At 33.6% G+C, this 14694-nt stretch overlaps 1 protein-coding gene across 1 annotated transcript; it reads left to right on the top strand.

The window, feature by feature from the left end:
• The first annotated feature begins 1710 nt into the window (after positions 1-1710).
• Positions 1711-13004, top strand: LOC128986608 (uncharacterized). Its single transcript, XM_054407057.1, has 4 exons — positions 1711-1769; positions 10191-10273; positions 11218-11452; positions 12851-13004. Exons 1-4 carry the CDS (start codon positions 1761-1763, stop codon positions 12962-12964), a joined length of 441 nt encoding a protein of 146 aa, XP_054263032.1. The 5' UTR covers positions 1711-1760; the 3' UTR covers positions 12965-13004.
• Positions 13005-14694: the final 1690 nt, after the last annotated feature.

The raw sequence follows: 14694 nt of genomic DNA, 5'->3' as shown, positions 1-14694 counted from the left end.
TGAAGGAAATCTTAAAAGTAAGCTTAAGTTGGTGTGGAATCAAATTAATGGTCTTAATTAGTTCAAAATGATGCCACAAAACCATCTCAAAAGGAAGTTTGCCATTTTGGATAGAGTGGACACGAATCGTGTTTTACGAGGTAGTGGGTTGTCGGGTACTAGAACATATAGCGACATGGATCATAAACATAATCAAATGGTGTTTATTGGCCCGGAAGTAAACATGATGAATTATTTAACATTGATTAAATGGAACTGTCTAGACCATAATGTCAATGTTATTAGTGTAGGATTCGGGTCAGTTACGTAAATTTTTATGTTTATGGTCTAGACCGCTATATGTTCATTCATGTATACCCACCAACGGCCTGGTAGATTTGGTAACGTTACAAGCGCCAGACGTCCCATAAGATAACATGGCAGATAGTTGACACCGGCTCATTAATTTGCCTATTAATTTAAATTTATTAACATAAATGTATTAAAAGATTGAAAATAAAACATATAGAATTTGAAAACCAAAACAATATTCTCATCATAGCCCAGTAACCATTCTTAAGATATACACCAATACCATTAACTTAGCTGCCTCCAGGAAAAACACCTGTTACAACCCTGCTTGCGATGTTGCCAATTCGAAGGCCGAAGTCTGGAGTTAAGGGTGCCCGTGAAGCTAGCACTTAATATAGGTGGTGGGTTGACATAACTTAGGCACATTCTCGACAGGGTGTTATCCCAAAAATGTGTCACGTCAGATTTATCCGGAGGTAGCACGCGTACGTGGTGGTACGTGTCACCTCGACAAGGAGCCAACATGTTAACCCACCACCATCAAAATTCTTTTTTTTTGTGGCAGGTTGTTGTGGTGGCACCTTTACGCGCTCCCATAACTTTATCCCTTCAACGATAACTACTCTTTCTTCTTGGATCCCAGATGATAAATTGTTAAATATTTAGGAAGATCGTAGCGAAGAAAAGTGCCCTCTTTACAAACCGGGTGGAACTCAAAACTAATATTATCTCCGGATCCGTAACACAAACATGAGATAGTCTAATATGGTGTCATATATTATATACTGAAAAAGAGTAGATGACGCGATATATGTTCAAATGGAAACTCATAAAATAAAAATGAACATATTTAAATAATTTTGTCTTCTGAATAAAAAGTTGTAGTATCTATCCCTTACTCGCCAAGCAAAAGGAACTTATTTTGGATAAAAACAGATATAATGTACAGACATGTAACTTATTTACCTATTCTGGCAGTATATTTAATCAGATTCCTGAGCTTTTGTTCGTCGGTATCAATGCAAGGGGTATTTATTTAAATTAAGGGATCGCAGACGCATTCAAGGGATGGTTGCTGACACCATTCTCTTATACTAACACTTTTGGGGATATGGTGGAGATAGAAACCTTAGGCCTACATTCCACCGAAGTCAGAGACCCCAACCATTAGCTTATTTTAGCCCTTATATTTACTAATTTTATCAAGGTCAGTGGTTTATATGCCCAACGTTGTTGATTTTGTTTAATTTTATATACTCAATGCTATAATTGCTAATATTCATATATGTTTGTAGTTTTGATAAACTAATTTGGTTGTCTATGCCGAAGGTTTGTTGTTTGTAATCCTATGGCCTTTGAGTCTTTATTTTGATTTCCTGTACAGACTGTATTCGTTTCGTATTGTGCGTGCACTTCTTTTTCTTTTCTCTAGGGTGAAGTGTGACGACTGTGACTCGCATTCTGCAGAAATGGCCGAGGTAATTTTTATTATTATCGATTTTAATCCTTTAATCAGACATACTTATTATTATTTCCTTTCCATACCTTTTGTCTCAAAGTTCTATACTTTTACGAGAAAAAGTCCCTGTGGCTTTATGTAGCTTCGACAATTTAGACGATGTTAACCTCAAAGTGGAGTGGACATAAGACATAGCCTACGTGTGATTGGTCTAATCCCAATGTCTATAAATCTTCTCTGGATTTTTTGCATCTTTAAAAATATGTTGACTATTGGACTCATCATAGACTAGTTAAAACCGTTCAAAGTTTTCATGGTCTTAGCAAACCTAGCTAACTTATTAACCCTCCGAGTGTCCATAGTTTAGGCCCTTATGTCCGCCTATTTTTGGCGCATTTGCAAGGTTTTATTAAAACGGATCTGAAAAGCTTAAAACAATGTTAATTCTACTGTTCTATATACCATTTTGTTTGGAAAATCATGGGCTTCAATATCATACATAAAACCTAAGGAATATTTGTTTAAAAAAAATTGTTCAGGTAAAAATAAAAGTTATTTTGGAAAAATAAAAAAAAATAAGTTTGCGCTCAATGAAATTGTATAAATTACACAATAGCCTATAAATTATAGGCCAATAAATATTTGAAAATAGCCACTTTGTTCTAAATTTTATGAGGATTACAAATATATAATAATATAAGGAAGTAGATTTGCAAATAAATAAGTTATGGGCAAAAAACAGATTTCAGTACATAGCGTTTAGCTAAGAATGCATACTTACTTGATATAGGCGGTTGTCATAGTTTTGTTTATATTTCTTTATTCTTCTAGATGCTCTTTCAAGTTGTAATATTGCTTTCCCATCAGATGCTTCTTTAATTGTTTCTTGAATTTGTTTAAGTCTTGAATACCTTTTATGTCTTCTGGTACTTTATTATACATTTTTGTTGTATTATAGTAGGCACTATTTTTCATTAATGTTGAGTTTACTTGTGGAATATGACTATCTTTTTTCTGTCTGGTGTTGTATCCATGCATTTGTTGGTTACTTATAAAATATTCTGGTTTTCTTAGTAGGACTGCTGATTCCAAAACCAAGGCTGAAGCAAATGTTAGAATGTTCAGTTGCTGAAATATAGGCCTGCAGTGGGCTAAGAAGTGTTCTTTGTTTATAGTTCTAATTATCCTTTTTTGCAACAGAAATATTCTATTTGCCTCGGAGCAGTGACCCCAAAAAACAATTCCATAACTTAATATGCTGTGGAAACAGCCATGGTAGATTTTTAGTAGTACTTCTTTTTCAACAACAATTTGTAGTTTTCTGACTAGGCAGCACACCACGACCAGTCTTTTGGCAATATTATCAATATGTTCCGTCCAGTTCAAATTTTGTGATATTGTAAGCCCTAGGTAATTTAGCACTGGGGGTTGTGTGTAGATAATTGTTTCCCAATTTTAATAATGGAGTTGAATCTGATGGTTTTCTATTGTAAAACTGTAAAAGATTTGTTTTGATTTAATATCATCTGATTTGAGTTGCACCACGTCTCCATTTTTTATGGATTCCCACCTGCGCTCTTCTCGATGTAGACTCGATGTTCTTGCCACTAACTGTGTGCCCAACATCATCCGCAAACAGCCAGACTTCACCTTCTGTTGTAAGTCGTTTACGTAGAGGAGGAACAAAATGGGTCCCAGATTTGAGCCCTGTGGTACGCCTGTATTTATTGGTTCGGATTTTTTTGACTTGTATTTATTGGTAGGTTTTTGTACTGTTGGTTTCATCTCTATGTTTTAATGTTAGGCCTACAATCTGATATCTGTCTTTTAGGTAGGACATGATCCAATTCAGGGCTTTATTTTTAATTCCATAGGTAATCAGTTTGTTTCTTAGTATTTTGTGGTTGAGGCAGTCAAAAGCTTTAGTCATATCGTATAACAGACATAGTATTTCTTCAGATAAGTCTACGCTTTTATAAACAGATGCTAATAATGAGAAGATAGAATCTAGTGGTGAATTGTTCTTCCTAAATCCTTTTTGGTTGTTATTTATTAGCCTATTCTTTTTGCTTCCAGAAAAGGCAAGAGCCTATTAAGGAATATGATCTTTAATACCTTGGAAAATACATACTGAACTGCTACTGGTCGGTAGTTACTGGGGTTATCCTTTTCATTTTTCTTATGTATCGGGACTATCTTTGATATTTTTATTCTATCTGGGAATTCACCGCTCTCTAATGATTTATTTACAATTTCTGTAAGGGTTTCAGCAATTATGTTACCGCAAAACTTAAAGATAAAGCAGGGTACCTCATCAGCTCCTGTTCCAGTTCTGCCTCCTACCTCCTTCAGAATTTTCCTTACTTCTTCTACCGTTGCAGGTGTCAGCACCAAAAGCTCCGATATGTCTTCCGAGGCTTCCTCCTCCACTTCAACTATGTCCTGGTAATACTGGTTTGTAAGCTTGTTCACTTCCTCTGTAAAAGTCATGTTAAATATATTAGCAATTTCAATGGGCTTATCTATACGAGTATTATTTTGTTTCAGACACAAGTTCTCTTCTTCTTTGTCTTCATTTGTTAGTTTTCTAACAACTCTCCATGACTCTCTGCTGATATTTTTTGATTGGACAATCCTTTTTTTATAAAACTCTTTTCTTTGTGTTGAGTATCAGTTTTGAATGATTAGTTTTAGCTACCTTATAGTTCTCTTTAGCCTGGGGATTTGTACTTATTCTAGTTTCCCAGTACAGGTTTTTTACTAATTCTTGGGAGTGTCTAATGGTATTTGTTATCCATTCATCGTCTTTGGTTTTTAATCGTTGAACGGTTTTTGGAAATGATATTTCAAAATAGTATAAAAAGGAGGAATAGAATTCATCAAACATTTCATTAGTAGTCATTTGATTATTAATTTGGCTCCAATCATGATTCTTTAGTAGGATACAAAAAGGTTCTATTGTTGGTTGAGTAATCTTGCGTTTCTCTACTTTAAAAACAACTGATTGACTACATTAGTCGATTATTTTTTCCAGTCGGTTGTCCCATCACTAATTATGCTCTAGGGATGGGAACTAGGCCTAGGGCCTATCCGCTAGACACAAACGGGTTAATTAATTGTGCATGATAAGGTGACCAAGGAAACCTAATTGCAAACTAGGGTAGGCTACAGTTTCTTAACTGGGCTATGCTAATAAAGTTGGATTGAAACTATCGATTCGATTAGTAAACTTAACCCTCCAAGTGTCCATAGTAATGGTCTTAATGTCCGCCCATTTATTGCGCAATCGCAGGGTTTTATTAAAATGTATCTTAAAAACTTAAAAACACTCTAAAGTAGGGTATACTGTTTGATATATCATCAGGTGCACGGACAGATAGTCCATCCATTCATTCTCTAGTCAGATAGTTTATAGTTGAATAGATACAACTTCCGAATCGGAGAGGTGTGGAGGGGTAGCGAGCAGTGGGGAGACTGCTGTTGCGGTGTTGTCGCGGACGGCCACTGCAGTGAGCGGCGAGCGGGAACTGCCACTTAAGCTTCATCATAGAATATGCGCGAAGGGTACTTGTCAACAACGCGAACGCACGTAACGTTCCACTGTGTAGGCCTACTGAGAGTTCCTGCCCTCTGGTCCTCAGCATGTACTGTATATATCTGTAAACATCTGATGTAAACATCATTACTCATATCACCTTTGTTTTGATGAGTGGGTGGTCGTATCATCTGATTCGGTGCAGTCTCATGTCTTCGCCCACAGAGTTCTGTTTTGATTTGTACATTGCTTGCCTAAGTAAAAACTATAGCTGAGTTGGGCACACATGCAAAGGATATATTTCCCTTTTTAAAAGAAAAACGTTACGAATAAACTCAAAATTTCTTGAAATAATAAAGCACTAAAATTCTTAGTATATTTGGAATGGAAAAATAATTGAAAAATCTTTAAAAAAATTAATTGGTTTTATTTTAAAATTTATGTAACACCGTTTTTGTTTTAGACATAAACCTTTATTTTGCAATTTTATATTTTTTTGTGCGGTAATATCACTACTGTATGCCGTAACTCTTTAAACATCCCTAAATGTTACTATCAATTTTAAATTAAACGGTCACAAAAAAGTATTTACCTTTTTGCCTTATATATATATATACTAGAAGAAACCCGTCAAAATCGACGGTTACTTTCAAGGCTTACGCTAATTCATCCAACTGCGATAAATTGAGTGAAATTATACATATTCCGAGCATTTAGCATTGTTTAAAGAGTAATAAGTGAAAAAACAATGATATTAATTCCGTTAGTTACCAAATATGGTTGATCATTCAATGAATAAAATATTTCCCATACCCTACGTCATCGGAGTTATTATTATTATGTTATCTGGTATCTCTTCCTTTGGAAGAACCTTTAAATAGTTTTAAAATCGGCTTAGCGTATTATATATAGGCCTATAGATGGAAATGGAATATACTATTCCAACATCAAAATGTTTGTTTTGGAGCTTAGGGGACTTCTGAACTCTCGCGGACAGTATACTGTTTTAGGGTCAATCCATTTCAAGTGGTCCAAAGGTAGTTGCTTCAAGATTTTTAATTTTTTTATATTTTTATCCTTGAAAGTACATATCATTGGAAGTACAAAAATACAATTATTTTATTTTTATATAATTTGTCTACTGTATGGCGGCCATTTTTTTGTTAGTCGAATGCCCGTTTTCAGAGATTTCAGAGCTCTACGTTAAATTAAATATCTCTGGTTCTACTAATCCTAGAACATTAAAATAAAAACTAATCTCTTCAGAAAGATCTAAACTTTAATATGGTAATATAGCTATGCACTTAAAACTAAATATATAGGTCTAAATACCTGTTTAAAGTTTAACGCAACGATGTTACAAAAACTGATTTTTAACAATTTATTTTTACATAAAGGCAATTGACTATGTGTTTGTTATTTTTTTATCTGATAGTTATAGGTGTGTACTCCAAATTCTCAAAGTTTCAAGTTGTTGACATGCATAGGGTTTTAAATAAAAATTTTCAAAATCTTAATATTTTCCAAATTTCAAAAGTATGACGCTTAATATCTCTGTTGGGCATGAAAATAAAAATTTCAAATTTGGCTCAGATATAGTACAAAGTAAGAGTATTATCCTGTAATAATTTTATTTTGTGGACTCAACTGGTTTTAAAGTTATGAAACATTGAAAAGTACTCAAATAAGCATTATACGTGTAATAGCGTAGAAGCATATATTATAATACACTATCAGTGTATTTGTTTAGTAATGTTATATTTTAATAATAGATTTTAATCATTTTGATGTTTTAAAACACTATACTTTGTTGTCTGCCACAGTACAAATCTGTGAAAGGATTGTGTTCAGGGAATTGGTAGACGTCCTTCAATATTGAATCAATTTGAAGTTCTAATTCATTTTTTGCTACTTCTTCATTGTCTACATAAAGGAATTGAATACCTTAAAGGTGTTTTTAACAAAAGTTAAACATATCCTTAGCATTCAAAATTTGGTTGTCAATGGTATATTGTAGACTCTATTAGTGACTTCGCTCTTTGTAGTGCCTCCTACACCATCGGAAAATATTGACTCCACTTTAAATTTATAGAAATGGTTTTTAAATTAATATTGTTTTGGTTTTAAACTCTATGTGATTTATTTTCTTTTAATTCATTTATGTTCATAAATTTAAATTAATAATACACAAGTCAGCCATGTTATCTTATGGGACGTCTGGCGCTAAACAACACTACTTGTGATGTTGCAAATTCTACCAGGCCACGGCCTGGATTTATAGGTGGCCGTGGCTATACAGTATCATAAGACAATTTTTTTACTGAAATATTCAGTCTTAGGTACCAAAATACCAGCTGCGAGGCATGTTTTGATACACTACTGCGCACGGAAAAAATGCCTGCAATGGTGTAGGAGGCACTACAAAGAGCGAAGTCACTAATAGTCTACAATGTAACATTGACAACCAAATTTTGAATGCTAAGGATATGTTTAACTTTTGTTAAAAAACCTTAAACGTATTCAATACTTTTATGTAGACTGTGAAGAAGTAGCAAAAAATGAATTAGAACTTCGATTTTGATTCAAAGGGCGTCTACCAATTCCCTGAACACAATCCTTTAACAGATTTGTAGGTACCTGTGGCAGACAACAAAGTAGAGTGTTTTAAAACATCAAAATGCTTAAAATCTATTATTAAAATATAACATTATTATGAAATACATTGATAGTGTATTATAATATCATATTATGCTTCCTACGCTATTACACGTATAAGCTTATTTGAGTACTTTTCAATGTTTCATAATTTTAAAACCAGTTGAGTCCACAAAATAAAATTATTACAGGATAATACTCTTACTTAGTACTATATCTGAGCCAAATTTGAAATTTTTATTTTCATGCCCAACAGAGATATTAAACGTCAAAATTTTGAAATTTGGAAAATATTAAGATTTTGAAAATTTTTATTTAAAACCCTATGCATGTCCACAACTTGAAACTTTGAGAATTTGGAGTACACACCTATAACTATCAGATAAAAAATAACAAACACATAGTCAATTGCCTTTATGCAAAAATAAATGGTTAAAAATCTGTTTTCGTAACATCGTTGCGTTAAACTTTAAACAGGTATTTAGACCTATATATTTAGTTTTAAGTGCATAACTATATTACCATATTAAAGTTTAGATCTTTCTGAAGAGATTGGTTTTTATTTTAATGTTCTAAGATCAGTAGAACCAGAGATATTTAATTTAACGTAGAGCTCTGAAATCGCTGAAAACGGGCATTCGACTAACAAAAAAATGGCTGCCATACAGTAGGAAAATAAAATAAAAATAAAATAATTGTGTTTTTGTACTTCTAATGATATGTACTTTTAAGGATAAAAATATGAAAAAAAAATAAAAATCTTGAAGCAACCAATTAATTTATTTCTGGACCACTTGATATGGATTGACCCTTTACTCAAAATAGTCACTGTCATCTATCATAACACTGAAGGAACTGCACATGTGCGTGCGGGCGTGGAGATGCGGTGCAATATGGCAACAGCGCCTGTTGCTATGGAAACCGCGTCAGGCTCTCCTCGGTCTCATTGGTCTGGTAGCCAACCTGGCAGTTCTCCCTCTTACCCAAAAGTCAGATCGCCCCACCACGCCGATACGGAAGTTGTATCTATTCAAGTATAGCTACATGCAACATTTAGCTATTACGTAGTTCACTCCACTAGATAACCATAAGATATTTCATGGATGGTTGAAATCAGTTGTTGGTCTCATCACTATTATGTTGTAACATAAGATGGGTCTGTTGTGAATTCCTGAATATTGTCATTTGCATCTCCTCCCTGTGTGTCTCTCAAAACGTCGGTGGAGATGTTGCTCATGTGTTATGGAAGTTACCAAATCAATTAATACCATCAATAATTACTTCAAGCCCACAGGTTGGGTTAGTCAAAGATGAAGAATGTTCAAATTATAATGTTTGCACTTGTATAGGTCTAATGCATGACTTCTTCCTTGACCATAACTGGTTGTGTAGAATGTGTCATATATTAAAAACACAACCAACATTTTGAAATATAGGCCTACAATAGGTATAATTTAAGTTAGGCTAATTAAAACACTTGGTGAATGTAACATTGTGGTCAAAATAGTGGAGTGTTAAGTATGTAGCCTAAATAAAGTTCCTTGTTCCTCAAAATCCTAAAGTAGTCTGTTTTAGGGGTTCCTTGTTGCATTGAACACATATATTTTCAGGAACATTTTTGCTGGCTAGGTGTTGAAGATTCTTAAGTTTATTAGCTGATTGGGATTTTGTGTGGCTGAGATGGTAGTGAGAAAGGTCTTAAAATTCATAAACACAGAGTTAATGAATATTTACAACTAACTGTAGTGATCAAATTCTCTTGCATCCAAATTCCAAATTGATCAGGTTTTCCTTAAGGAGATTTATGACACACTCGTTCATTCCATTTCCTAATGTAAAAAGTTTTTCTTGATTGCTGTAACCTACAGCTTTGTGTCTTGTAATTTCTTAATTCAGAACAATTCAACCTTTGGGCCCCGTAAGTTAGCACATCTTGACTGTTGATGACTCAGACGACCCCCCCCCCTGTTAGGGTTTGTACTGCCATATGTATGTATGTTAGGTAAACATTGCAGTTCTAAGATGGAATTGTTAAACCTATCTGCACATTAAGTTTAAACTCTTTTCTTAAAGTATTAGTCACAATAACTGCATAAAAAAGTGTATACTATCACAACCTTATATAATTTCAAATTTAAGTACCGTATTCAATTAATTTGATATATTCTTTTGGATGTCCTAGGTCCTATTATGGATATTCAGTTGCCAAATATTTTTTCCTTAACTTTACTAGCCCTTATGATTTTCTAGGAAGAAACCCAGAAGAAGAAGAGGACCTTCAGGAAATTCACTTTCCGAGGGGTGGATTTGGACCAACTTCTAGATATGCCAGCGTAAGTTTACTTTAGCAAAATTTTGAGTAGTCTAGGCTTGCTTGGACTAGAGACAATTGTATTTTCCTAACATTTTCTACATATACTGAGTTGCATTGCTAAATATTACGCACAGGATATGAGGGTTATAATGTCTGTTTGGAGACAAAGTTTTATTTCAAATTAGCGTAATATTTAGATTCCCTTAAGTTAAACAAAATGTTTTGTAGAACTGAATCGTAGGCCTAAATACGTATATAGAGGGTTAATAGCATGAAACAGTTATTTCACTGTAACTTAATATTTTTTTGCATAAACAACCACGAGGAAGATTGGTCTTTTTAACAAAATATTTTCTCAGCAAAACTATTTACTTACTGTAAATGAAATCTGGTTTAAGTGAATTAAATTCAGATAAACTGAAATCTTTAAACAATATTTGCTATTAAACATTAAAAAGCTGTTAACATGGTCATAATCAAAAATTATGACATTTACTTTTCTCTTATATGGAGAAAGTAAGTTAGTATTGTTTTTGTCAAAATGTTTGGGTTTTGAGTTGATGTATCCATTTTGAGTCCCTCTCAACCCAAATAAAGTGGTTTTTGAAGAGATCGTCTTTGTGTGTATGGATGTGTAATAAGCTACAAAACAGACCTCACATGTGGTCCTATTTTAAAGAAATTTGATATGTCCTAATCCATGGTATGCCTGCAGTATCTCTAGGCGTTTAACTCTTTAACAAAATGTTACAACCCCCATTGCTGTAAAAATCTAAATCTGCTGTAAAAAGCTATTGCAGCTTTTCCTCATAAAATCATAGTTAAAACGTAATAGAGAAAGTATTGTTAGATTGCTAGTTTATTTTTTTAAGATGTTGATTAAATTAACTTTTCCGTTAGGCCTAGTTGAAAACTTGTTTTGTGTGTTCAGGCCAAATAAGTTAATCCTGTTTATCATCTTAGGGAACAACTCATGGAGCTGATGCATGCTCGAGCTCGTCGCCGTTTCTTCCGTGGGCTGAAAAGGAAACCCTTGGCTCTGGTGAAGAAGCTGCGTAAGGCCAAGAAAGAAGCTCCGCCAAATGAGAAACCAGAAGTTGTCAAGACCCACTTGAGAAACATGATCATTGTTCCTGAAATGGTCGGCAGCATCATCGGTGTTTACAACGGCAAGACATTCAACCAGGTTGAAATCAAGGTAGGAATCAAATTTTATTTTGTTTAAACCACTTTTGTGCTGGAAAAACCATTTAGTTCTCAAGAAATGGTTCTCTGTGTGTTCATACCTAGAGTATCCGGACTCAACCATGAAAACCTTTGAAACGTAAATTTTGTTAGCCTTTAAAACCCTGGAATGAGATGCAAATTTTGTTGTAAAAAACTAAATTACGAATGAGCCGTTTCCGGCTTTTGGTTCCACAAACCATTCATTAATGACTATAAAACAATTTATTTTTATTGATTCTTGATAGGCCTACTAACATTAGTAACTTTATATCTCACAATGAAATCGCGAACCATTGTGCCCAATTGCCCAATTCAATTTTATAATATAAAATTTTACTTAATTTTCGACTGTATTTTTCATAAACGTGAGTCTTAGAATTTATTCTATTTATATAAATATATTCTATTTTATATTTGAATATAAAATTTTACTTAATTTTCAACTGTATTTTTCATTAACTACATTCTAAGACTCACGTTTCTGAAAAATAAAGTTGAAAATAAAATTCTAACATTTAAACGGTAATAGAGATTTCTTAAATATTTTTATTTTTAAAGATTCCTAATCTGCAAATTTCATATGCATTTATTTTTATTTTACTTCTACAATTTTATTCAATTGTATTTTATAAGTTTTTTACTTTGATTTAGAATTAAAATACTAATTTATCACCGACAACTACTATTAGCATTACTTTTCATTCAGGAGTCTAAATGCTTCGGACAATAAGACCTACACACTAAAGTTTTCTCTATATCTCTGAGCAACCACTTAAATTCAACATATTAATATTAACCAAGGAAAATATTTATAAAAAATTGATGCTATGGTAAATACTAAATTTATAGGCTGCTCCATTCGCTGAGCAGCGACTCGCCTAATCGCAAGTCTTGTAGATAGGTGTTTGTCTATTTGGCCAGCAGGAAACATTCGTATTCGTCTTTTCCCGTTTGTTGTCAGTATTCTTGCACACATAAAGTAAACAAATATTTTCTATTCCCAATACAGAATAAAAACAAACAGTTGCTCTGAAAACAACACATGTGTGTGTGGGCGCCTACTCTTCAATCGGATAATAGCTAGACAACTAAATTGCCAAACGTCAAATATTTCATGCTTGGCAACTGGCGCATGTTTGGAGCTGCCTTAATAGAACAGACTTGACTGCATGAATATGGTTCAGAGTTTTAAATTATAATGTAAGATTTTCCAAAACTTTTGTAAACTAATTTCATGCAGCCTACACCAAGTATTAACTTGATTTAATGGAAAGATATTTAATGTAACTTTGTAAGGGTTTTAGGCTCAGATTCAATGTTCTAACACTCAAGTTTTCCTCCCGATGCCTCATGTTGTGTGTTGTTGCAGCCTGAAATGATCGGCCACTACCTCGGGGAGTTCAGTGTCACGTACAAACCTGTCAAGCACGGTAGACCCGGTATTGGTGCCACTCACAGTTCAAGGTTTATTCCTCTCAAATAAACCAAATGTTTTATATCTTAATAAAATGTTTTAAAAACTATCCAGTTTTTTGGATTTTTCATACTTTTCCTTCCCAAAACAACCTTTCTGACAAGACAACTTCTAAATATAAAAATAGTCTTTAGTACACAATGAATGTTTTGGTAAACAATGGATGCAGAACCATAATAATAAAATTCATAATACATCGTGCCAAAATTACCTTACCAAATACCATATTGAATGTAAGTGTTTATTTATTAATATTTTAGTAATGAAAGAAATTAATTTTGTTTACCTGTTTGGAAGGTGACATCGAAAGATGTTAACAGGTCGATTATAAGGCATAGCTGTAAGATTAAGCAGCAATATAAGTTATTGTGTGTCTTAGTACAGTAGGTAGTGAAAAAGTCTAAATCAAGTGTAATAACTGTCAATACAACTCTACTCAGTCTGGTGGCTGCTCAGAGTCTATTCTTTAAGGTCTGTTATGCAAAAGAGGTTCTCATCGGTTTCTGACCAGGAACCTGAGACGCTAGTCTAAAATACACCATCTGGTCAGTTGATCTGTTGAATGTAAATTTGAATGTCTTAATTCAAGAACAGCAGGGGTCCAGAATGTCGCAATGTGTTACGAGATTGTAGTGGCATTCGCACGTCAGTTCCAAATGACGTCACATTACGCTCCTAATCCAATTACTTTTATAACTGCTTGGGAACAAGTTGCACACAAAGAAAACCTAGTATTAGGAACGTTAGTACCTCTTCTATACCTCATTAGCCGAAATGGATGGAATCTACTTCAAGTTTTTCTGCCCTTAAATGTTGATTATGAAATGAAACTGTTCTAAACTAACCTACTAAACAAACTTGTTGTAACATTCAAAATTCTGTTTGATAGCAGAATTCTGAAATGAATCTGTTCTAATGTAGCCTAACCAAACTTTCTGTAACATTTCAAAAATTCCTTTTGATAGCAGAAATGGCTTTTGCGCTCCATCGACTGTTGTAGAACGTTCAATCCTTACCTGAATATGCTCACCTTTTTTTGAAATAAATTATTTTAACGCTTCAATATAGCAAAAAGTTAAATTAACCTCCATCTTCACCGAAATTTAATGTGAGTGAGTAATTAAAAATTGCTTCTAGAAAAAAGTAACCTTTACATTATTTTGCAATACTGGAATTAGGACTGGAACGGGAATGGGTTGTGACGTCATTTTGACGTGTGAATAATCACTTTTGGTTACAATTACAAGATCAACATACTATATAACATACTATCAACATACTAATATAACATGATAATTAGACCAATTCGTATATACCAAGGCAAAAATGTGGTTCGGATTCCACTATAAACTGTAGGTCCCTTTAGGCTTGCCATTAGCTGTATGGGCTATTAATTAACAGCTGTGTCTAAGGAATATGTCGGCCTTAGTCAATAACAAGACTACAAGATCGCGCCACTCATCCTACACTCATCTCCATTCATACTTAGATAAAATATACCTACTTTGTATGGTCGCCATTTCATTGAAAAGTATTAAAGTATTAAAAAAAGTATACTTCTACCTTCTTTTCTCATTTTACAAATACATCTTAAGCAGCATCACTTTTGCTTTAACATTTAAAGAATCTTCCTTTAAATGTTTTGCTGTGGATACTGCTTGTTTTTTTGGCGCCTCTGTCCACAACTTAAATGGGAATTAACTCATTATCCATCCATCCATCCACTGGCTCACAAAGCA

This window comes from Macrosteles quadrilineatus, unplaced genomic scaffold (genome assembly GCF_028750875.1).
Source record: "Macrosteles quadrilineatus isolate MER2022 unplaced genomic scaffold, UCM_ALF_1.0 Scaffold_2__2_contigs__length_208266976, whole genome shotgun sequence".
Taxonomy (NCBI): domain Eukaryota; kingdom Metazoa; phylum Arthropoda; class Insecta; order Hemiptera; family Cicadellidae; genus Macrosteles; species Macrosteles quadrilineatus.
This window is presented reverse-complemented; position numbering and strand designations above follow the sequence as displayed.